This window comes from Acanthochromis polyacanthus, chromosome 7 (genome assembly GCF_021347895.1).
Source record: "Acanthochromis polyacanthus isolate Apoly-LR-REF ecotype Palm Island chromosome 7, KAUST_Apoly_ChrSc, whole genome shotgun sequence".
NCBI classification, from domain to species: Eukaryota; Metazoa; Chordata; class Actinopteri; family Pomacentridae; genus Acanthochromis; species Acanthochromis polyacanthus.
This window is the reverse complement of record NC_067119.1, coordinates 33,132,514-33,158,167: the sequence shown is the minus strand read 5'-3', so window position 1 is coordinate 33,158,167 and position 25,654 is coordinate 33,132,514. Positions and strand designations below refer to the sequence as shown.

The 25,654-nt window shown below is 43.8% G+C and overlaps 1 protein-coding gene across 1 annotated transcript in view; it reads left to right on the top strand.

The window, feature by feature from the left end:
* Positions 1 to 25,596, top strand: part of specc1la (sperm antigen with calponin homology and coiled-coil domains 1-like a) — a 32,993-nt gene extending 7,397 nt beyond the window's left edge. The window contains exons 2-16 of the mRNA XM_022214465.2: positions 7,097 to 7,259; positions 7,358 to 7,496; positions 7,589 to 9,213; positions 9,960 to 10,167; positions 11,471 to 11,544; positions 12,633 to 12,808; positions 12,930 to 13,093; positions 13,508 to 13,626; positions 14,339 to 14,429; positions 14,968 to 15,057; positions 15,167 to 15,326; positions 15,647 to 15,749; positions 19,628 to 19,744; positions 19,836 to 19,895; positions 21,323 to 25,596. Coding sequence (XP_022070157.1) covers positions 7,134 to 7,259; positions 7,358 to 7,496; positions 7,589 to 9,213; positions 9,960 to 10,167; positions 11,471 to 11,544; positions 12,633 to 12,808; positions 12,930 to 13,093; positions 13,508 to 13,626; positions 14,339 to 14,429; positions 14,968 to 15,057; positions 15,167 to 15,326; positions 15,647 to 15,749; positions 19,628 to 19,744; positions 19,836 to 19,895; positions 21,323 to 21,412 — 3,342 coding nt within the window. The 5' untranslated portion in view covers positions 7,097 to 7,133 and the 3' untranslated portion in view covers positions 21,413 to 25,596. The remainder of the gene's footprint in view (positions 1 to 7,096; positions 7,260 to 7,357; positions 7,497 to 7,588; positions 9,214 to 9,959; positions 10,168 to 11,470; positions 11,545 to 12,632; positions 12,809 to 12,929; positions 13,094 to 13,507; positions 13,627 to 14,338; positions 14,430 to 14,967; positions 15,058 to 15,166; positions 15,327 to 15,646; positions 15,750 to 19,627; positions 19,745 to 19,835; positions 19,896 to 21,322) is intronic.
* The last annotated feature ends 58 nt before the right edge of the window (positions 25,597 to 25,654 follow it).

Below are 25,654 nucleotides of genomic sequence, written 5' to 3'. Positions count from 1 at the left end.
ATGAAGAGCTGGTTGCTCTTCCTAAATCCCTTAGTCCTGTCCATGTAGATGCGTAACGCCCTCACAGGACAAAGCAAATTGAGCCATCTCTCATCCTCCCCTGCAAACGGCAGTGGGTGAAAAGCGAGCAGCTCAAGCGTGGAACAGCTGTAGGCAGAATCACTAACCTTAGGCAGCGTTCGATTTAGACGGTCGCCAGGTCGCCATTTGCGACTAAAAAATTATTTTGGCAACCAAAAATGACAAAAAACACGCTGGTTAGGGGCCCAAATATTTTGATTTGGGCTACTGACCTCCAAATCCAAGTTTCAGGGATGGCAATTTTCCGCGGATCCGCGGATTTCCGCCGATTTAATTTCAAATTTGAACACTTTATTGTCGCTGATGTTAACGTCGTTAACATCTCGCGGGAGTTCGCCCAGAATGTGGTGGCGGCATCCGGAGGACAGCGCCAACTGAGCCTGAGCACCGTGAACGGAAAGCACCACTGGAGCTGTCATTTTTAATCTGCGGGTCTGCCGGCTGCTCTCCCCGGTCACAGACTGCTCAGACTCCCCGGCTGGCTAGCTATCCCCCGCTAGCTGCTCGGCTAACACCTGCCGCTCCTCGTCGCTCATCTGCCCGGGACAAACCGCACCTGTTCTGGCTGTCAACGTCCCAGTCGCCCGCTAGGAGCTCCAGACCATGCGCTGCTCATTCGTGGGTGACTTTTCACGGCCGTGGGGGGTTTTAAGGCACACTTTGCCAAGCGACCTGTGATAGCTCGGCGGATCCAGCTAACAAGTTGATGTGGAGGAGGAACTGGATTTCTGCGTGTAACGGTAACGGCCATGGCTGGCCGTGTATGAGCTGTATCAGCTCCGCCATCCACGGTCTGCTGGGCCAGTAAGGAGCTATCAGGATTAATGAAAGCTGCTGCTCCCTTACTCTGATCAGAGTTGGAGTGATGAGGTAGAGAGGGGGAAAAGCATACAGCAGCGCGTTTGGCCACGGGTGCGCCAACGTGTCCGCTCCCAGCGGCGCGTCCCGGTCTCGTAATGAGAAAAATAGGGGACACTGCGCGTTTTCGTGCGATGCGAAGAGATCTACAGACGCTCTGCCGAATCTCTCCCACACCCGGAGAAGCACTTCGGGGTTCAGTCTCCACTCCCCGTACAAGGGATTCCCCCTGGAGAGTAAATCTGCACCGCTGTTCAGTGCACCCGGAACCTGCGCTGTGCGTAACGATAAAAGGTGCTCGCTGCTCCATAATAACACACTCTGAGCTAGTCTGTGTAATTTTACCGAGCGAGTGCCTCCCTCCCTGTTTATGTAGGCCACTGCTGTCGTGTTGTCCGCTCTGACCAGCACATGACACTTCCCCAGGAGGGGCAGAAAATGTCTGAGGGCTAGGAAAACAGCCAACAGCTCCAAGTAGTTTATATGAGCCTGACGAAGCGTCGGGGGCTAGGTCCCGTTCACTGACCTCCCCTCAAAAACTGCTCCCCACCCCGTTAACGAGGCATCGGTTGTAACTGTCTTCCTCATCACAACCGCTCCCAATGGGACGCCGGTAGTGAATATCCCCGGGTCTCTCCAGTGACGGAGAGCCAGGAGGCACTCCGGGGAAATCCTCACCATACGCCTGAGGTGACATCGTGCGTCCAGATGCAGAGAGGATATCCAGCGCTGAAAATCCCTCATTTTCAGCAGCCCGTGTGGAATGACAGATATTGATGACGCCATCAGCCCTGACAGTTGGAGACAGTCCCGTAATGACACTGAACTTCCCCTTCGAAGTAAAGCCAGGTGTTGGTGAAATTTCTCCACCCGAGCATGGGACAGAAAACCCCGAAATGAAACAGTCTATTTCGAGGTCCAAATACTTGATCTTCTGAGTAGGAGAAGTCCCCGCGTATCCCTCTCTGCGTTCTCCTTGTTGGGAGCACAAAGGAGAAAATCGTCCAGATACGCGAACACTCTGAGGCCCGATGCTCGCATCGGGTTCAGGGCTGCTTCCACACATTTGCTGAAAACCCTCAGGGCTAGTGACAGCCCGAAAGGCAAGGTCTGATACTCTTATGCCGTTCCCCTGAAAGCGAACCTGAGATATTTTCTGTGTGCGGGATATATGCTTACATGAAAATAAGCGTCCTGCAGATCCACTGAAGTGAACCAGTCGCCTGGATGAATGGCTCGGAACAGAACCTTTTGTGTGAGCATTTTGAATTTGTACTTTCGGAGGTGTAGATTGAGGCAACGCAGGTCTAGGATCGAACGTAATTAACCTCCTTTCTTTGGAATGAGGAAATACCGGGAATAAAACCCCTGATTTCTCTCTCCCTCCGGTACAATGCGAATTGCCCCTCGGCTTAATGGAGAAGATATTTTGCTCTCCAAAGCCTCCATGGCTTCCCCTGTAGCTTCTGACATTAGCGCACCGTTGAAGCGGGGGGGCTTCATTGCAAACTGCAGCCTGTAACTGTTGTAAACACCCAGGGGTTCGCTGCGCATGCGCGCCACTCCTCTGTGTTGACAGCAAGAGGGCCTGGTGGCCTGAAGCTTAACAATGGACCAGCTGCGCCCTCTGGGGGAGACAGACTGTCCTGCACTTCTTGATTTCTCTTTTTGTTTTGTGTTTGCCGCACCCTCGGCTTTATGAATGAGCCTGGCTGCGACAGCTTGTTTTTTATTGAAAAACCATGAGAAGTGCTTAGTGTGAACATTGCACTTTTTCCTCACTTCCCTTTGAACTGTCTCCGTGGAGCGACGAAGGGGGGAAAAGAAACTGTGCACTGGGGGAACGAGTGCATATTTCTGTCTGTGAACGGGATGACCAAACGGGGCCGTTACACAGCGCTGACTGGAACATTGGTCTAAAACATCCATCCTCCGTTTCTTGGGAGGAGAGGAAAACACGTTGTCTGTTCCGGGGGGGCTCAGAGCAGGGATCTCTGTGAGTGCTGACTGCTGAGCCTCTGTTCCTGCGAACCACGACACCTAGGCCAACCGTTTTTTTTTTTTTTCCAGTCCGGGGTACGGGATGGGCGGTTTGGATCGGTGCCTGGAGCGGCAGCAACAGCAGCAAAGGACTTTTTGGGCCAGTGTTTTTGATGCTGAGCTCCGCGTTGGTGAGATGCTGGCTGCTCAGATGTGTGTGGTCTGGGCTCCTTATAGCCACCGGTGCGCACTCTCGCTGTAGCCGCAAATCCCTGGCGAGATGGCGGTGTGGGGCGAGAGGTAACCTTGCGAGGAAGGCAGAGGTCGAAGGCTTCTCCCTGCTTCTTCCTCAGGTCACTGGTTTGCTGCATGTCCGTGACAGCTTCCCCAAATAAGCCCTTAGCCCTTGACGGGTTAAAGGGAGCGTCAATAATGACCTGTTTTTCCTGGTCAGACAGGCTGGAGAGATTCAATCAGAGCGCTCTCTCCCCTGCCACTGCAAGCCCCATAACACGGCCACAGCCTTGTATCACACCTCTAGAGACACGGAGAGTGAGGTCGGTGACAACACATATTTCCTCCCATATCTTGGGGCTTGAGGAGCCTTTATCCAGGAGGACTCCCATCTCCTGGGAAAAGTTCAGCCTGGTAGGCTGTCAGCAGGGTGACAACATTTAAGTTTTTCACTGACTGGGCTGCTGATTTGTACATCTTTTGGTACATGGAAGCAGAGAAGTGCTCCGTCTTCCCCGGGAGGGTGGGACCCTCCGCGGTGAGCGCGGACCGGTGACTGGGGTGGAGGTGAGAAGCCACCGCCTGCTCCACTGCCGGGGGATCTCCGAGGCCCCACTCCTTGCTCTCAGCTACCTCCAGGCTGGAGTAACCCTTGACGGGGACTCTGTAGCGAAACGGTTTGTCCCAAAACCGCTTCATCTCCTTCATGCATGCTGGGACGACGGGCATGACCTGTTTTTTTGACACTGGGCGAGAAGGCAGAATTTTGCCGTCATATAGATCCCTTTCCTCGCCCTTGTCATCCAGTGATGCGGGCCAGTCTATACCCAGCCGGGATGCTGCCCGCTTACACACCTCATGCAGGTCGACCTCTGAGGGTGAGGAGGGGGGTTGGATTTCTCCGCCAACGGAGCTGCTGGGTCGGGATGCCGGAGTCGGGGGGAGGATTGTGTCCTCATCATCTTCCTCGTTCTCGTCCTTAAGGAGGTCCAGGTTATCATCCTCCTCTCTGCCCCCCCCCCCCTCCGTATTCGTCCTACAAGTCGAGGAGCTGGTCGGACAGCGGAGGGAAATCCTCCACCGGGGGGTTAGCCCAGTCTATGTTAGCTGTAGCCGGCTTCGGCTTGGCAGCGCTATCGGAGAGGCAGGGGTCGGCTTTTGAACTGGCAGAGACCCTGAGGCGCCTCTCCAGGATCCTGGTTGGCATAGTGCTGCAGTGCTGGCAGCACTCGGAGTCTGCGAGTGATGCCTGAGCATGCTGCACTCCAATACAAGCAATACAGAGAGGATGTGGGTCTCTCCCTGAAATGCTAAAACCGGGCAAGGACGGGACTCGACGTCCTTCCCCTTGCCGCTAGCCGTTGTCCCCTTAGAGGAAGCGGTAGCCAGAGCCGACCTCGAAGGTCAGTAATAAAACACCACCACCCTAATACCTTAACGGTTGGCGTGATAAGCGAACAAAAACACACACTTTCGCGACGAAAGCAGCGATAAAAGTGAATCCTGAATTAGATATTCACGCTCGGTGACTACCTGGACGGCGCGTCGGAAGAGCAGTTGAATAAAAATCCAAAATCAGGACTGCTGAGGAGCTATGTGATGATCTTCACGTGGAAGAAAGCGAGAATGGTGGGTGCAGCGCAGGGGCGCTTATAAGGGGGGCAGGCTGCCCCATGCATCTCGAGATGATTGGTCTGTCATATGACAGACGTGGTGTCATTGGAGCTTCCATGATCGGTCACGCCAGAGGGCGTTTCCCATAGTGAGATACCGAGGGAGGTTTGAAAGAGAGCACAATTAGCTTCTGAGCATTTTGTGTCCCAAACTCTAACCTGTGCTTATTTTAGCATCTGGCCCTCAGTACAGGTCTGTTCCACTAAACAAGATATACCTCGACACCACAAGAGCCTCAGAGCTGCTGAGGCATATTATTTGCCATTTCTTCCAATGAGCCAGGAAAGTTAGATTCTTTTTGTTTGCTTGCAGCGCTTCGTAAACTTAGGGTTAGTGGTTTTTGACATGTATTTTCTGGCTTCAAGAGGCTTCTCAGCTATTTGTCATTGTTGCCGCTTGTCATTTTGTTGTAAAAATTTGAAGTTGTGCAACTTAAAAGATGAATGTTTTTATCTGTAAGTCCTTTCAAACTGCTCATAACTCTTAGAGATGTAGGACTGCGTAGTAGCTACATGAAGTAGGTCTTGCTAAACAATTCCCAGCATCTATGTCACTGATGGTCATTGGTAAAGGTTAACAGAAATAACAAGCCTAATAACTCCCCCCCCCTTGAGAACTCCGTGCACTCAGTGTGAAGATTTGCTGCAGATTTAAAGTGACACCTATACCTATAAAACAGCTGAAATCCCTTAGAGAAGTATGGCTTTGAATAAAGTGCAGTTGTGGTTTAGTAGCAGGTTATTTTTGGATTTCTTGGAAATATGTAATACAAAGAAAGTTGACTTAAAATGTTTAAACGTTGATTCATTTTTGTAGTGTGTATTTATATAGCTAAGATTGAAAGAGAAGCATAATCACTGAATTGTCTAAACATTTTTGGTGCTGCTGTTCAATGTAGGTCAGCTTCTAAAAGGATTCTATTTAAAGTCTGATTTAATGCTGCTGTTTGATTATATTTATTTCCATATCCAAACAACAAACTTTTACTCAGGAAAACGACAGAACACTGACTCAGAGGTAGGTTGTAGCTGGTTTCCTGTGTAAAATAAATCACTTCAGCTCACTCTGTCCGCTGAAGAAAACTGTAAGACACACAAGTCTGTGCTAAAGTACTTAGTCTTCGTCTCCAGCTGTGTCCCAAATCACTGCTCTTGCTATCGTGGCATCAAGTCAGATTCTCTTCAGACCTAACATATGAGTGAATAACGCCTCTTGTGTTTTATACAAGCTTTTATTTAGTTACGGCCAGGATTAACACACTGTTCACTGCCAAATGAACACAGTTTATTGGTGAACTTGCAACTCTAAGCAAAACTATAAGTGCTTTATTTGTCTGGGAAGACGGATTTGTATCATCTGTTAGTAATTCAGTACACTTTTTGAAGTATGCTCAAGAATTTTCCCCAGATCAAATTGATATTAGGAATCTTTTCTGTCAAATTGTTTAAATAATGCCACAGTGATTGTAAACTGGTATAAGTACAGCTTGCATAAGCATGGCATTAACTCATTTCTCGGTCATTCAAGATGAAATGCAGTGCTTTGTAACTGTCTCACATGTTTGCCTCACACAATATGCTGGCAGTTTGAGCATTCGTTTTTGATTAGTTTTCCTTTTTTGGTTCTGCAGATCATTCTGCTCGATGTTTGAAAGATGCATTTCCTGCCCATCTTTGTCTGTGCTGAAGACTAGACTGTGAAGCAACACTCTTCACACATCTCCCGGCAGCAGCTACCACCCACTCGGACTTTCAGTGTCATCGTTTGCAGCTGACAGGCAAATGAAAGTCTGAAATGATTGAACTATCACAAGCACATGAGAGCCATCTAGTGGAGCTAATAATTTGCCAGTGGAGCCCTTCAATTCAATGTTTACCCAACATTCCAGTGTCAGGGGTGGTCTTCTACAGCTGTCCTAACAGCTACTAAATGCAACAGCAGGGAAGACAAAATAATTGAAATTCCATGCATTGAATAAACATTTTCACCTGCATTTCTACATGAACTAATCATTGTAAGAATCAGGAGAAAAAAAGCTAAATTACCCCCCATCTCCCAATCACCAGCTATACCAAATAAACAAATCACAGAGGCAGACAGTGGTTTCTCCAAGAGCTCAGCTATTTGATGTGATCTCAGTATTTTCTTGTGTTCAGGGAATAGCCTCTGTGGAAAGAATTCCTCTTCCATGGAAAATTGGAGCTATCACTCTGTGTGCTGACATGCATTACCTTTCTCCCTCCTTTACCCTTCCCTCCTTTGTGTACAGATTAAGCTGTAGATGTATCAGCATCAGAGAGCTAAGAATGAAGAAGTCGGTCCGGCCAGCGGTGAGTAAGGCAGGCGGAGATCGAGGGAAGTCGGAGGCTGCAGCCACCGCTGGCACCGGAAAACCTACAGCCAAAAGCACCACGAACGCTCCTCTATCTAAGGTGACACTTGTCACGTGATGGACCACTGAGCAACTGATATGCTTAAATTAGTTGTTTTTTTTTTCTTGATTGTGTGTGTTGCATTTTTGGTCTTTTAGGTGAAAAGCAATGATGATCTTTTAGCAGCCATGGCTGGAGGGAATCCAACTTCAAGCACCGCTGTCACAAAAACCAAGAGGACTGCCTCCATTGGAGCTACTGCTAGCAACCTAGACAGCAAGCCAAAGACAACATCAGGTATCTAAAAGTTTCATTTACAGGAACTGATTTCATCTTTTCTAGTGTTGCTTTTCTAGAAATCAATTGATTACCTTTTACTGTCTGACCAGGTACTTCATCCAAGCGTACAACATCAACAGCCAAGGAGCCAAACTCATCAAGAGACCGTCTCCGGACATCCAGGACATCGGCTGCTAAAAAGCAGCTGGTGTCAGGGACTGTAGCAGGGGATGCGGCCTCAGGAAGGCGTTCTCGCAGCCAGATCCTAGCAGAATCTGAGGGTCGTATGAGCAAATCCAAGTCAGATGGTCAGATTAGTGATAAGATTGCTCTAGAAGCCAAAGTAAAAGACCTACTGGGTTTAGCTAAGAGCAAAGATGTGGAGATCCTCCACCTTCGCAGTGAGCTGCGGGACATGAGGGCCCAGCTTGGCCTCGGGGGCAAGGAAGCACCACAGCAGGAAGAAGTTGGGGAAGAGAAGCCCCAGGTTTCAGCCATCACAGCAGCTGATGTGGAATCCACTCTTATTCTTTTACAAGAGCAGAACCAGGCCATCAGAGAGGAGCTCAACCTGCTAAAAAGCGAGAACCGCATGCTGAAAGACCGGCTCAATGCGTTGGGGTTCTCCCTGGAGCAGCGGCTGGACGGCTCTGACAAATTGTTCAATTACACTTCCCTGAGCCCTGACCTGGCGGCAGGTAGTGGTCACAGTGACGGAGGAGGCACAGGGACACTGACCTCCTCTGTGGAAGGCTCTGCTCCTGGCTCATTAGAAGATCTGCTCACGGGACACCACCATGGAGGTTCAGCGGACAACCTCGACAGTGAGTCCAGTGAAGTTTACCAAGCTGTGACCTCCAGTGATGATGCTCTGGATGCCCCCTCTGGAGCTTCCTCATCATCTGAGTCGGAGTGTGCACCTAGCAGGGATCGCTCTCGGAGGGATAGTAGTGGCAATGCCAGCGAGGTGTCAGTAGCCTGTCTGACAGAGCGCATCCACCAGATGGAGGAGAACCAGCACAGCACTGCTGAGGAGCTTCAGGCCACACTACAGGAGTTGGCAGACCTGCAGCAAATCACCCAGGAGCTGAACGGAGAGAATGAGCGGCTCGGTGAGGAGAAGGTTATCCTCATGGATTCCCTGTGCCAGCAGAGCGACAAGCTGGAGCTCTACGGCCGACAAATCGAATACCTGCGCTCACTGCTGGACGAGCATCATATATCCTATGTGTTGGAGGAAGACATCAAGAGTGGTCGCTACATGGAGCTCGAGCAGCGCTATGCAGACCTGGCAGACAATGCCCGTTTTGAGAGAGAGCAACTGTTGGGGGTGCAACAACACCTATCCAACACATTGAAGATGGCTGAGCAAGACAACGCTGAAGCACAGGAGATGATTGCAGCTCTGAAGGAGAGGAACCACCAAATGGAACGCATCATGGAATCTGAGAGACAAGGCCGAGCTGCCATGGCCGCCGCACTAGAGGAGTACAAGGCTGCAGTGAGCAACGACCAGGCGGAACTGAGCCGCTGCAGAGCCCAACTGGACCAAGAGAGGCAGAGGGTGGCTGAGCTGTACTCTCTTCACACTGCAGGGGACAAAAATGACATCTGCCAGCTGCTTGAAGGTGTTCGGCTGGGGAAGGAGGAGGCTGAGGCCAAGGCTGCAAAGATGCAAGAGCAGCTGGAACAAGCCCACAGTGAACTCAACCGGCTGCAGGAGACTTTCAGCAAGGTTAGTCAAACCTTGAAGCGGTGTTTGAACTAAATACAACTTATCTAGGGTGCAAGAACACAAGAGTTTTTGGGTCACCAAAATCATAATTGTATAGCCTACGGATCTCCAGTTCTCTAGAGTCTGCCTTTAGGATGGCTGATGCTCTTCATTTGTACCTCATTAATATAAGAATAGGCAGAGGATAACTATGCACATATTAGGGATGCACCAAATGATGCACCGATGCATCGTCTGAGCACGACACGTCATCAAAAGCGGAAGTGAGTGCGAAATGCAACAGAAATCACCGTCCGACTGGAGCACGGAACACGGACGAACGTCTATGCTGCATCGTGCTTATATTATGTATGCACGATGCAGCACCGATGTCTGCGTTTAGATACAGCTGTACAGTAAACGCTGACATCCGCGTTTACGATAGATCACAGATGTCCGCGCTGCATCGTCCATACATAATATAAGGACGATGCAGCGCAGACATCCATCCATGTTCCGCGCTCCAGTCGGACAGTGATTTCTGTTGCATTGCGCACTCACTTCCGCTTTTGATGATGTGTCGTGCTCAGACGATGCATCATTTGGTGCATCCCGAGCACATATGTACTTAAGATACACAGTGTATACCATCAGTCTCTCTAAATAACAGTCAGACACTGCGGAAGTTTTGTTGCACATTAGGCAACCAGTTACCTCGTGGCTAGTTGATAATTAAATGAAGGATGCTCTTCATTTTGTCTGTGCAGCTGGACAGGGAATACAGAGACTTCCAGGAGCAGGTGCAGCAGCAGATGGCTGATCAGGAGCGTGCGCTGGAAAAGCAGCGTATGGAGCTGCAGGAGAAAGAGACAGAGATTGCCGACATGAAGGAAACCATCTTTGAGCTTGAGGATGAGGTGGAGCAGCATCGAGCTCTTAAACTCCATGACAACCTCATTATAACAGACCTCGAGAGTAAGTTGGCTGGAAACGCACACTATAAACTTAGTGCAAACTTGTTCTGGCATCCAAACTTTTAGTAGTTGTAGATATACAGGGACCATAAAAAGTTTTCACATATTTTCAAAGTCTCCCCTTTTATTCACCCAGTTCAAGTACGTATGTCGCAGATGCAATTTTGGCTACAATTGCAGCACTGAGCGTTGCACACCTGGACATTGCAGTGCTACACCATTCCTTTTTAGAAAGCTGCTTGAACTCTGTCAGCAAGGATTGTAAATAGCCTTTTTCAAGTTCAGTCACAAACACCCAATTTGATGGAGGTCTGGGTCAAGAACCATTCATCTTGTTTTGAAACCTTTTCTGTGTAGCGTCGGCTGTATGCCTCAGGTCATTGTCTAGCTAGAAAACAAATCTGCCAAGTTGCGGTTCTTCAGTATTTCTTAATACTTTGCTGCATTCATTTTGCCTCTTTGACCTTTACAAGCATTTGAGGACCTGCTGACAAGATGCATTCGTACATCGTGATGCTACCACCACCATGCTTCATGGTAGTGATGGTGTGTTTGTGATAATGTACATTCTTTGGTGTCCACCAAACACTGCCTAAGTGTAATGGGCAAAAGGTTCAATTTTATGTCTCATCAGACCAAAGAACCTTCTTCCAGTTGACTTCAAAGTCCCCTACATGTCTTCTGGTGAGCTCTAGTAGACATTTTTTCAACAGTGACTTTCTTTGACTGGTGAAGAGCAGTTGCTGTATTCACCATCCATCTCAGCTGCTGAAGTTTGTTTCTCCTACATGGGAGGCCTCCTCACTCCTCTCTGGTTTGTACAGTCACTCAGACAGCCTGCTCTAGACAGATTTACACTTTTGTCATATTCCTTCCATTTCATAATGATGACTTTAACTGTACTCTACTCCAAGAGCTAGTCAGTGACTTGGAAGTCTGCTTGTGTCCGCCTTTGGACGGTTTCTTACAAACAACCTTTTCGCAGAGTTGCTTGTAGTTTTCTTTGAAAACTTTTCTTTACATTTTCTATTCTTTATCAATTGGCATTACTTTACAGAGGTCTGTACTCACTTTGACAACAAATTAATCTTGTTTTTGAAAATTGTTGCCCAAAAAATATTGTTTTGACCATGATTCAATGTTGAAAAGCAACAAAGAAAATCTCTGAAGGGGGTGAATCCTTTTCCTTTTTTCTTTTTCTTTTTTAAACAAACACTATATGTATTTTCATATTTATGTGATAGTGACTCTGTGTGTTCTGATGCCTGACAATATTTGTACCGTGCATTTTATTCCTTTTTTAGACTCTGTGAAGAAGCTACAGGACCAGAAGCATGACATGGAGAGAGAGATTAAGATTCTTCACCGCAGATTGAGGGTAGGTTAGCATTCAGACCAGCCTTATAAAAACTCCAGTCGCATTATTGCCAACGTGTGTCTTCAGAAACCAGTGAGACAATGAAATATGATCCAGTTAGTCCAGTTGGAGTAACATCCATGAGTTTCAGTTCTTATTAGCAGAGCCCAACCGACACTGTATTTTTGAGGCTAACGTTGATACTGATTCTTAGAGGTAAAATTCTGTTGTGGATATATTGGGAAATATTATTCATACATGTTAGAGTTATATTGAACGGTGAAAATCATGGCGCCATTGTTTTTCAACTTCCTGGAAAGAGGCTTTACAAACTAGACAGCAGTGTATTGTGAAGACACCATGTGACTCTACATCCCATCCGCCAAGCTGTGACGTGTACTCTGCTTACATGCATTGCAGGCCATGCTGAGACTATTGTAAATCATGAAGTTGGAGCTGTAATGCTGGACGCTATTTTTACCCCAGACATCTTTTTCTGCATAGTAATTTGTTAAAAAAATATTATTTGTGCATATAGGACGCTACATTTTCATTGCAAATCTTTTCTGCTGACAGATCCACAAATCCAGAGTTTCTCTCAGTTCTGTGGAGTTTTTTAAGCATTGTTCAGCTAATTATTGTTTTTGTTTTTTTTATTTTGTTTTTATACAGTTTTTTAAAACATTCTCATTGCTCAGATCATCCCTGTCTCCAGACACAGCAAGGAACTGTTTGTACTGGGGAAAAAACTTTATAAATATGTACCTTACTGGCATAAAATGACTGGCAGACCAACTTGCTGATGAACATAGTGCAGAATTTAGCAGATGTCTTTCTCAGCAGTTGTTGGAGGCCTAAATAGAGCATAAGGAGAGTGGATATTGGTTTCACAATTAATCAAGGAAACACAAGCATGATTCTAAATGAATGCTAATATTTTTTCTCTTTCTGCTTGATGTGTTTACGATTATTAAAAAAGAAATTTATATGACCAAGGAGACTAACAGCCCCAAGTGGCCAAAATAATTCATCAATACTGCATTAATAACCTCATGTATTATTTAGCATAAGTAATGCTCTGCTGTCTCATTGTGTGTGTGTGTGTGCAGGAGGAGTCTATGGAGTGGCGTCAGTTCCAGGCTGATCTGCAGACAGCTGTTGTCATTGCTAACGACATCAAATCGGAAGCTCAGGAGGAGATTGGAGACCTGCGGCGCCGGCTGCAGGAAGCACAGGAGAAGAACGAGAAGCTGAGCAAGGAGTTGGACGAAGTCAAGAGCCGCAAGTAAGATCCCAAGACAGACGTGTGGAAGAACTCCAGCCGTCATGCTGACATCGAGTGTCATGTTTCTAAATAAGACAAGGGGACATGAGATAGGCTTATTAGAGTACTGTATGTTTTCCAGGCAGGAGGAAGAGAGAGGCAGAGTGTACAACTACATGAATGCAGTGGAGAGGGACCTGGCAGCTCTAAGACAAGGGATGGGTCTCAGCAGGCGATCCTCCACCTCCTCGGAGCCCTCACCCACTGTCAAAACACTCATCAAGAGCTTTGATAGTGCCTCACAAGGTACACATAATCACTCTCCTCATTTTAAACATTGCTGCTGCCTTATTAATAATTTGCTATTAATATCTTCATATTATCACAGCATACATTTCCCATATTGAACATCATTGTTTCATATTTTCAGACTTGCCAGTTACTGTAAGTGTAAGCTGTCAAGTTGCTTTTTGTCAACAAACTAAACAAGCAAAATGACATTCATAGAAGTTACATTTTGATGTTTGATATGATTAAAATTTGGAGTGAAAATTCTATCTTGTATAATCTGTAGTATGATCATTTTGTTTCAACTAGATTAGACTAGGTCCTTATAGTCTTAACAGCCTATCAAGTCAGTATGTGGTTGCTTGTGTGTAGTGGCTCTCAGCTAAGCTGTATGTTTGCATTTGAACTGTTATATTTTCCCTGTTAATTCAGGTCCACCTTCCAATGGTGCTGCTGTGGCTCCCACAGCCTCGGCTGCCCCACTTCCACGAACCCCCCTCAGCCCCAGTCCCATGAAGACGCCCCCAGCAGCTGCTGTTTCACCCATACAGGTAGTGGGAAAAGGTGCTTTAAATGAACCTATTGCATCTTGGCCTGTGTTACCATACTGTTCTACACAATTTTAAAGGTTAGTTAGCTAGGATTCCTTTATTCATTACCTGTATATTTGGATTGTGCCATGTTCACACATCAGTCGACTGCATCAGAACTTCTTTGAATTTCGACTGAGACAGCTGTTCTCTGAGCCATCGTTTGGTGTGTCAGGATTCAAACATGTATAGATGAATTGTGTGAACAGCATAGTTTGTTTAAATCTAGCTAAATCTGCCAGGTGTGAGTGCAACCTTACTGATATTATACATCACACAGTGAAACAACCAACATGTATCTTTAAAAGACGTTCGTTTTTCTAGTCTTTGGTCTTTACTACAGAAGAATACCAAGAAGATACTTAAATCTGTAAATATGAAACACTACCTGCCTGTAGTTTCATAGAAGATCTTTATTAGTTATTTTAGTTGATCAGTGCCTCCATAGGACTTGCATATTATCACAGTTACTGTACCCAGAGCCATTAAGATGTAAAAACCTGGTGTACTCCTTATATTAACTGTGTTGACTGAAAAGTTCAGAATTTTGATCTGTACTTTTTATATATGGCATTGAAACATATCAGCATCCACACACAGTTCTGCAAAGAACTCCGTTAAACAAAGCCATTGTTCTTTGCAACACAATAGGTTTACTGTTCTACTGTTTCAGAGACACTCCATAACTGGGTCCATGTCAGCAGCCAAGCCGCTCTCCTCCTTGAGTGATAAGAGGCCCAGCTACACAGACATCACCATGCCAGGTAAATATACTTCCTGCCCTGTATAAATAATCTCACTTTCTTGATGTAAGAACTGTTGCCCCATGAAATGCAAGTATAAATATGCAAAAGTGCAGAATCCTGTACTCTATGGATCACACACAGGATATAACAGTCCTTTGCAGCTATATCTCTGATTTCCAGGAACTGTCAATCTCCTCACTCATGATACATAAAATTCTTTCCCAGAAGCCTGGAGTTAGCAGAACTCATGTATGTTGAGTGGATGATAAGAAGGAAATAATGAGTCCTAAGTTCCCTCAGTTCATTCTCAACAGTAATGCCTTCAAGTGTTTCATGTGAACGTGCAGGCTCAGCCATAGCCTCAAATGTTTTGTTTACTTTGCTCTGATTTATTGTTTTCTTGGTGAGCGAGTCGGCCTCGTGCGTCGATATTCCCTGATCTCCGAGGGACTTGAATGTAGCTCTTTGCTGACCCCCATCACATCTAATTTCAGAGGAAGTTGCTCATAGAATCCCTGGTACTGTATGTAATGTAAATACTGTGATGTATCGACAGCTGAGCACCTTCTCAGGGGAACCTCAGCTACCCGACCTCCGCCTGTCATCCAGAGGGTCTCCACCATGGACTCCACCAAGGCGATCTCAGGTCAGAGATGCTTGTAAACCTATGATTAGCTTGTTATAAAGTGACTCAATCATTAGTTTAGTCTTAAAAATAAAACTGAGTCTGTAATCATCTCCCCTGTCTTGAGCAGTGTCCCGTCGGAGCAGCGAGGAGATCAAGCGAGACATGTCAGCTTCAGATGGCGCCTCTTCAAGCTCTCTGATGGCTATGAGTGCAGCCTCCTCCCCCCTATCTTTGTCCTCCTCCTCCCCCACTGCATCCATCACCCCTACAGCACGCAGCCGTCTAAGGTACCACATGTTAATGCACTGATTACTTGGGTTCATGTGTTAAATTAGATTTATTTGCTTATAATGCCTCTGATGTGCTCACACTGACTGTTTAAAGTCTCTGTTTCCATTCTGGTTTCCATCTGTCGACCACGTTTGTGACATCACCTCATCATACTGTAACTGATCTGATGACAAAGCGTACAGCTAAAGTCATAACAGCTTTTTCTTGCTCTCTAACTAAACAAGCTTACCATATGATCTGTTTGCCTCTCTATCACAGTAAATCTTTTAAAACTGTGGCCGAGTGTTTGCTTACATGTTTCTTCTGTGTGTAACAGAGAAGAGCGAAAGGACCCACTGTCAGCGCTGGCCAGAGAGTATGGAGGCTCCAAGAGAAATGCTTTGCTAAAGTGGTGCCAGAAGAAGACTGAAGGCTATCAGGTGAGAATCGGGTCTTTCACTGTACCACATGATCAGAAGTGTCTGTAACTCTTCAAATGGCTCCTTCAGAAACCAACAATAAATAACAAACATAAATGCTTTTACAGAAGAATGTAACTGATTTTGCACATCAGTGTCAAGTTTGAAAATATAAAATCTAGGAATGTGGAAAGAAATGAGCATACCAGACCTTTGTAGCCAACTCCTTATCGCTGCTTGAGGCTGCTGACTCAAGGCTTCATTCACCACTTAAAACTGAACTATGAGTTGTAATGTGGGTGCCAAATTTTGACAAGAATCTGGTTCTGCTGCATCAATTTTGAGGGTTTCTTTTTGCCTGTTGTAAGTCTTACAGTGTTAATAGTATGTAATTGGTTTAATACTCTAATACATTTTAATACATTTTTTATAATAATAATGGATTAGATTTATATAGTGCTTTTTTGGGCACTTCACAATGGATCCATTATTCATTCACTCACACATTCTCACTCTGGTGGTGGTAAACTGCATTTGTAGCCACAGCTGCCCTAGGGCAGACTGACGGAGGCGTGGCTGCCAATCCACGCCTACGGCCCCTCTGACCACCACCAACATTCACACACATTCATACACCTGTGTGAGAGCCGACCCTTCGATCATTGGACGACCCGCTCTACCACCTGAGCCGTGGCTACTATGATGTTACTAGGAAACATCTGTTGTGTCTTCTGTGTCAGTGTCATCACCAAAAGGTTATAATTTCAAATGAAATTCACATTGTGATTAAAATGGAGGGGGCAGCTACAGGACAAAGCTATGAGATGAAAAACTGAAAGTCATTCATTCCTTTGTGGCAGAATGGTTTTATAAATACGTGGCGCGTCGCCAGTTCTCTTCAAAACAACAAGTTAAGCTGTTGTTTTGTTAGATATTACTAAAGAAAACAGTCTCTGGAGAGCTACAGTCAGAAGCAGTTTTCTCCTCCACAAACTTATGAATACTACAATAAGTAATCATCTTGTCCTTCATGATTGAAGCCAGTGTTTATGCCTGCACACTGAGTAGCACATTATGGTTTCTTACTTTATGAGGAGTTGGATGTGTACAGCCTCACTGTGGCCGCTTCTTCTGATTCTATTACCCCCTTCCCAGAAAATATTTGAAACTGATCCACTGTCACACATGATTGTTGTCTGTGTTTTTTTTTAAACACAATTTTGTAGATCAAATGCTTTTACTGAGATGGGGTTAACATAGAGGTGTTATCTCATAGATTTTGTAGATCTAAACCATTTTAATGCATGAACCGATTAATTATACAATTATTCTTGGCGATTGCTTTTTAGGGGTTTAGTCAGTGACCATAGAGTGAGTTTAAGAAAGCATGGGTTCACCACAGTGTTTCAATGTAAACATCTTCATATGCCATTTGGTAGAAAAACCAACACTGTTTGAATCCCATATCAGAATGCTGCCACCGACAATGAAAACCACCATATATGGAAGGTGATAGTGGACATAAATGCATTAAATAAATACATTTCCTTGCTTAAAAATTTCATTCAGAATTGGGACCAAAAATGGTCTTTGCTCTTCTTTGCCTCCCAGTAGAGTTTGTAAATGTGCAGAGACGTTGTCCAAGTAATGAGGTGAATAACAATCAACAGTTGAGCCAGAGACACTTTGCCATATTGAAGAGATATTTACCCATTTGAAATGATGTAGGTTATGGTTACCATGGCTCCTATGGTCCTCTCCAGGAAGTATACAACATTTACACATGTGGACAAAATTGTTGGTACCCCTCAGTTAAAGAAGGAAAAACCCACAATTCTCACTGAAATCACTTGAAACTCACAAAAGTAACAATAAATAAAAATTTATTGAAAATTAAATAATCAAAATCAGCCATCACTTTTGAATTGTTGATTAACATAATTATTTAAAAAAACAAACTAATGAAATAGGGCTGGACAAAAATGATGGTACCCATAACTTAATATTTTGTTGCACAACCTTTTGAGGCAATCACTGCAATTAAACGATTTCTGTATTTGTCAATGAGCGTTCTGCAGCTGTCAACAGGTATTTTGGCCCACTCCTCATGAGCAAACAGCTCCAGTTGTCTCAAGTTTGATGGGTGTCTTCTCCAAATGGCATGTTTCAGCTCCTTCCACATATGTTCAATGGGATTCAGATCTGGGCTCATAGAAGGCCACTTTAGAATAGTCCAACGCTTTTCTCTCAGCCATTCTTGGGTGTTTTTGGCTGTGTGTTTTGGATCGTTGTCCTGTTGGAAGACCCATGACCTACGACTGAGACCAAGCTTTCTGACACTAGGCAGCACATTTCTCTCCAGAATGCCTTGATAGTCTTCAGATTTCATGGTACCTTGCACACTTTCAAGACACCCTGTGCCAGATGCAGCAAAGCAGCCCCAAAACATTACTGAGCCTCCTCCATGTTTCACCGTAGGGACAGTGTTCTTTTCTTCGTATGCTTGGTTTTTGAGTCTATGAACATAGAGTTGATGTGCCTTACCAAAAAGCTCCAGTTTGGTCTCATCTGTCCAAAGGACATTCTCCCAGAAGCTTTGTGGCTTGTCAACATGCATTTTTGCAAATTCCAGTCTGGCTTTTTTATGAGTTTTTTTCAGCAATGGTGTCCTCCTTGGTCGTCTCCCATGAAGTCCACTTTGGCTCAAACAACGACGAATGGTGCGATCTGACACTGATGTACCTTGGCCTTGGAGTTCACCTTTAATTTCTTTGGAGGTTGCTCTGGGCTCTTTGGATACAATTCCAACGATCCGTCTCTTCAGTTTGTCATCAATTTTCCTCTTGCGGCCACGTCCAGGGAGGTTGGCTACTGTCCCGTGGGTCTTGAACTTCTGAATAATATGAGCCACTGTTGTCACAGGAACTTCAAGCTGTTTAGAGATGGTCTTATAGCCTTTACCTTTAAGATGTTTGTCTATCATTTTTTTTCGGATGTCCTGGGACAATTCTCTCCTTCACTTTCTGTTGTCCATGTTCAGTGTGGTACACACCTTTTCACCAAACAGCAGGGTGACTACTTGTCTCCCTTTAAATAGGCAGACTGACTGATTATGAGTTTGGAAACACCTGTGATGTCAATTAAATGACACACCTGAGTTAATCATGTCACTCTGGTCAAATAGTTTTCAATCTTTTATAGAGGTACCATCATTTTTGTCCAGGCCTGTTTCATTAGTTTGTTTTTTTAAATAATTATGTTAATCAACAATTCAAAAGTAATGGCTGTTTTTAATTATTTAATTTTCAATAAATTTTTATTTATTGTTACTTTTGTGAGTTTCAAGTGATTTCAGTGAGAATTGTGGGTTTTTCCTTCTTTAACTGAGGGGTACCAACAATTTTGTCCACGTGTGTAGTTCATCTGTTGGGTTACCTATCTGACACAAACACTACACCTCCTGTAAATCATTGCATGCTGTATAAGTTATAGTTCTGACAAGTAGATCTTTGTATCTAGTTTCAAGTTTAAGGGCTTGTTTGCAGCAGGTTGTAAAAGTTTGATTTTAAAGGTCGAAAAGATGATGAATGTGATGTGGGCGAGTAACTGTGATAGTTCATATAAAATCCCAGGACAGTCATCGGATCGAGTTCTCTGTGGATAAATCATTTTAAATGGTTCATGACAACAGAATTTATTGTGACCATAATATTGTTTGAAGTGATGTAGAAAACTATTCAGTGGTTTGAAGTGACATTCGTGATGTAAAAGATGAAACATGTACCCTCTTAGGTCAGATCAGACCCCACCATAGTTTTTACTATTGATTTTTGTCTTGCACTGCAAATGTTCTGTCAAGTTAGATCAAAGTTTAAACAGGTCATCGCTGTGTTTTTCAGAACATTGATATTACTAACTTCAGCAGCAGTTGGAATGATGGCTTGGCTTTTTGCGCTGTGCTCCACACCTACCTGCCCGCACACATCCCCTACCAGGAGCTCACTAGTCAAGACAAGGCAAGTTGAGTTCACAGGAACACCGCAACTTTTAATGATGATTTTTCATGTTTCATTATGTGTGGCTTCCACTTGTGCTTCTTTTTTTCAGAGGAGAAACTTCACTTTAGCTTTCCAAGCTGCAGAGAGTGTAGGCATCAAATGCACTTTGGTAAGTTTTATATTTAAAAAAAAACTTCAGGAAAATATAACTCCAATAGTGGACAACTTTTTACTGTTAAGTTATTTTTTTTCTGTTGTTTGTCGATAAGTGACCTGAACTGGTAATGTAAATAACTTTAACCACTTCCATTACGCATCATTGTAATGATTACCTAAAGATGAAGTACAGTTTGTTTTGTAATTCTAAGGTGTGCTGTGTATAGTTCTGCTTTTAACGTTGTAAACTTCTGTTACCTGCTCGTTTCCGTTATCACAGCTGTATCATCAAGCTGTGCAGCTAGATTTAATTGAAATTTCTTTCAAGTTCTTGAAATGATGCACTTTGTGATGAACTTTGATTCCTGGGTTTGAATACTGTATGTAGCTTCAATGAAACAGAGCTGGAATAAGATTCTGTAGAATATCCTGCGCATGATACTGTCAGACAATGTAGGGAAAAAATATACTGACCATAAATTGTCTTATATTTTTAGAAATGTACTTATTTGCTTTAATGTGTCTTAATTAAATATGACGCTTACTGCCTGTTACCACTGCACAGAAACTGGAATCACCATCTTGCGTAAATGTTGACAACCAAAAATGTTCAAAGCGGAAGACTGTGATTGGTGTTGAGGATTATGCAGCATCTCTGGGCCTATGACAGACCAGAACCATTTTTTTTTTTTGTACAAGGCCGTAAATGTGTATCTGTCCTGTAAAGTTGGACCTTTTAATGAAGGGGGTTTTGGGAACTCACTTTTGGAGTTGGCATATCAAGTGGACACACGAGGAACAGTGGGGTTGCCACTTGATATTGACAAACCTATAGAGAATTTGAACTTGTCTATGCTTCTCCCCAAAGATCCACAAAGCATTTTAGCATCCTTATTGTGCTGGTGTTCTGACCCATAAAGTTCTTGTTTTTATTTGCTCTCACAAGGAAAGGAAATTTTTTTGTTTTCATCTTTATGCTAACCCAAACTAATCAGGTGTTTGCTTTAACCTTGTATTTAACAGACAGATATGAGAGCGGCAGAAATACTTTCAATTCTCAACAAGAAACTGAACAATTGTACTTCCCAAATGTCAAACTATTGGGGAAATAGGAAAAAAGTTTATGTTAAGGGGCTAAATCTGTAAACATTATACAGGATGCCCTCTATTAATATCTGGCCTCTTTTATAAGTAGATACAATAATATCTCAAACTGACCCTTGGTTTATTTACAACTACAGCTGGAATTTGTTCATTTATTGTGGAGATGATGATGATTAAGTTGTTTACATTGTCCCTCACCAAATGATTTATAAATAATTGTGTTTAATTTTCCCATTTCAACTAATTTTAAATGTTTGTGCACCATTTCTTTGTGAGACATGAGTCTTAATTTTAGCTGTATTTTTCTTGCTTTAACTGTTGTTTTCTTTGCTACAGGACATTAATGAGATGGTGCATACAGAGAGACCAGACTGGCAAAGCGTCATGACTTACGTCACAGCCATCTACAAATACTTTGAGACCTGACTTCACCGTCTAGCCCACCCTGCTCCTGCAGCACAATCAGACCGACCACGCCAACCCTCCTGAGCTCTCAGCACCCCTTCAGCCCCCGCGGTCAACTGTTATACCTCACTGAGCCGCTTATCCTGCTTCACAGCAACACCTGGTCACGCTGAATGTCTGTGCTCAGTATTTAGTAACACTAACGCCAGACACAGAACCTCACTGGACATACACATACAACTGCATCATCCTCCCAGTGCAGCACTGGAGGTGTAGAGTTGTAGTCCAGGGGCTTGCTTGTATGTTTACTTTTACACTAGTGAGCCATGACTCCAGCAAAAGCCTGGTGAACCAAGTTTTAGCTGACCAGCAGCAAATCCCTGTAGATCATCTTTGTCTTCAGCTCATGTCTGAAGGAGCAGCATGAAACCAAGTCTCAGTGCCTTCTATCTGGCTTTTTCTCTCATATAATGTTTCTCCACACTTCACCCGGTTTCCACAATGTTGTAGTCTGTTCAAGGGAAATTCCAGCAAAGCTGACTTAAAGCATGTTATTTTCATAAAGTCTCACAAGGTTTTTGTTTTGTTAAACTGTGAATATTTAGTGGACATTTTCCATTTTTTCACAATAACAAAACAAAGGTTAGTAATGTTGGAATTCCCCCACAACCTTGAAAAATCCCTTTGGACAGACTTCAGAGAGATGCGTCTTTTTTGCACCAAGTCTTCCAGACGTTACAGTACGCTACAGAAGCCTCTCTTTCAGTGGATAAAGTGCCTGTGAGAGGTTTCATACAAGAGACCAGGAAATGAGCTCTTTCAATACAGTACGTGAAGCTGAAGATTCAAGGAGCTGCCAAATGAGCCTTTTGATTGTTGATTTCTGGCTTATTAGTCATCAGGACAGACTGATGCTGCAGACAGCTGCCACATCAGCATCTCATGTAGACTGAGTTCTACAACTCTACTGCACATTTTGTTAAGCAGCACTAATAGACTAACTTTATGATGGTTTTTCACTTATGTATCAATGAAGGTGGATCGATAATCATTTGATGTGTTTGGAAATCTGAACACTAAACTTGACAGTATAATGTGAGTGCATTTGACATCCTGTACCCAGACTTCTTTTGTTTGGCACATACAGTTCACAGCATAACTTCATCATAACCCAAATATTAGTTTGTTAATTGTGCTTTGATGGACAACATCGGTTGTGTTTCTATTCGAGAGCCGTGAAGTTTGATTAGCTTTGTTCTGTGATTAGAAAATGTTCTCTAATCTACAGTCTTCATGTGGGGAAAAACACACTCTAGTCTTAGGAAACCAGCAGAGACACATTCATAAGTGCAGACATACCTTTGTAGAACAATGCAGTTAAAATAGAAGTTGGGTATTATGGGTAATGCATTCATTCTCATCAAGAACTGGCCATGAAGATCACTACACCCCATATCTATATGCTGAATGTAATGCTAGAAGCAAGGAATAACAACTGGCCTCCCTCTGTCCACAGCTAACAAATATCTGCCTCCCAGCATCTTCGTGATCAGTGTTATACTTCATGCATCTATGAGTACACAAGAGTTTGCTCTGAAAATCCATGGTTCTCCCTGTGGAAGTTTGCAAGCAGCCTAGGATTGTGTCTGTGCAGCCTCTATGCTGCAAGGGCAGTAGTGTACATGTGCTGGATTGGTAGACAAGTGTCCTCCAGTCGGACTAGAAAATAGCGTAATTTAGATCAACTACACATCTGTGGTGCAGCTGTCCGTGTGTATTTCTACAAAGGAGTATAATGATGAATTGGAGGCTTTCTAACATGTTATTTCTCATTTGTTTTCTGCAAAAACTTTAGTGTAGAGACAACCAGTTTAGGTGTTATGAGCAGTTATGTTCTGGACTATTTCTTGCAGGCAATCACTGCTTTCAAAGCAGTGACTTCTTGAAGTCTCTCCTTGGCTGTTTTCGTACAGATTAAAGAGCATGTTCATTAGTGAGCTTTGGGGACAGTGTAAGTGTTTTTGTTACACCATTTTCCAGTTTGCTTGGAGGATACGTAACACTAGCTTGAGACCAGTGTCATACTTGTCTGGAGTAGACCAAGTTTGTGTCGATGTGGCAACTACAATACAACGGTAATAGTGCGCATGCTGAACAGTAGTGTTTAAGTGTGGATTATGTAGATGTCACCTACTGCGCATGTAGCCGAGTCCTCCAAGCAGCACCTGTGGACTAGAAAAATAGTACGCTAGCAACAGCTGTGTGTCTGTGGTGTCTGCAAGGGAGGATAACTTAAGAGATACTGGTTGGCAGATTTTTTTTTACCGTTGGACATCTCCAAGTTATTCTTTAGTTGTCTTAACTCTAAGCTAAACTGTCACCTGCAGACTGTATTATGGTGTATAGACATGAATACATTATTGAGCTTGAGCATTTATTTTGCTTGTAAATTACTAAATTTACACAAATGACTTAAAACTCCATTCTGCCATAGGTTTATTGTGTGTACTGGTGCTCTTGCTGGGTTTGTGTTTAGAATTCCTAGTATGGCAAACCCTTACTTTAGAGAAACTGTAGCACAAAATGTCATTTAATTTGTCTAAATTCAGTCTGCAACATTACTGCAATGCTGTCTGACTGCTGTGCGTCATTGTGGCTCAACACACCAAGTTCACTGTATTTATTTGCATAGTTTTTGATGCTTGTAGAGAAGTCATCACATTATTTGTGTAGTCTAAGAATATATGAATTGATTACACTCACAGTAAGTAGCTGCACTGAGATAAGCTTTTGATATTTGATACTAATTTCCTGCCTTAACAGTTTAGCCGAGGCTTCTGCTGCTGAAAATGTGACGTTTTAAACTGCAGCTATGCTTCCTCTGCAGGCACGTGTCACAGTGTGGAAATAGTTCCTAAAACAAGGTCCTTCTTGTTTGTGCCTCTTGAGAAACACTAATGGTGAGCGATGGTCATGAACCATTCTGGGAAGGTGAAGCTGAATTCCCTCATGTGTCTAGTCAAGGTGCCTACACACTGTTTTGATTTGGATCCGCTGAAGCTGCCAGCTGGTATCAATAGCAGCATTAGTAACAACATTTTTGTCTGGATTTAGAAGCCGTGCCGATTGCCAAGCCACATCACTGCAGCGTGCACAGCTGCATTCAGTGATTTAGAGTCAGCACAAGAGTTCGTAACAGTGACTGTTTCTTTTTGTGTACAAGACAGAGTGAGTTATTTAATGACATTTGAAGGCGTTGGCTCTTTGTTGATGAGGGTCATGTGATGCCACGATGCCGAGGATTATCAGCCAGCAGTTTTATTGTGTTCTGCCTGATTCCACCGCTGGTTTTATTGCTCCCATCAGGAACATCTGAGAGCTACAGAGAGATTTGAAGCCTCGCCATCCTGGAAGCGGAATGTGTTTTGATCACGCTTTAGTGATCCTGGGACTTCTTAGGTCCAACATGTGCTGATGTGGAGTGATTGATGAACACTGAAGCCAGCCTGCTGAGGAGGGACTGCTGGTCAAAGCTAGGAAGCACATTCCACCTCCACATGATGCTGCCATGATGGACATGTTGCATTGTTTGGCGAGCAAAGCAAATGTGAACCGTGCTTTATGTTGTTATTGGGTCCACCTAATCACGCTACACTTCTTTTTCTTTGTTTACTTGAAGATGCTCTGAGAATTCCACTGAACCTGCTTTAGTTTGTCTTTTTATTTCCATGTTGCCTTTTTTTATATATATATATAATGCCACATGTTGCAGACTGATAACGATTGATGTGATTGTGGGTTTTTTTTTTTTTTTGAACACACTACATACAGTGCTGAAATGGTCCTTTAGCAAAGTTAAAGCTAAATGAATAAATGTGTGTACATTTGTGTGTTTGCGTGTGTGTGTGTAAAGGGACTAAGCTACAGTATTAAGTGCAAACTATGATGATAATCAGTTGTAAGAAAATGCTGTCTGGTTTCATGTTTTTTTTTTGTTTTTTTTTCTGGCAATCCCTGTAGTTATAAAAGACCAGTGAACAGCTATGGTTGATGTCGTCTTTGTGTTATGAAGTGGTTTCAACTAAAACAAAGAATTCCAAAAGCCTAGAGCTACTAGTCAATAGTTTCATTTGGGCTACAGCAGGGCTCTGACACAGCAATTAGTGGATGTTTGTCCCCACAGTATTAAACTGGATTAATCTGAATCATGTGTCTCCAGCACTAAGTTTAATGTATGTCATCATCACCATCATCATGTGTACA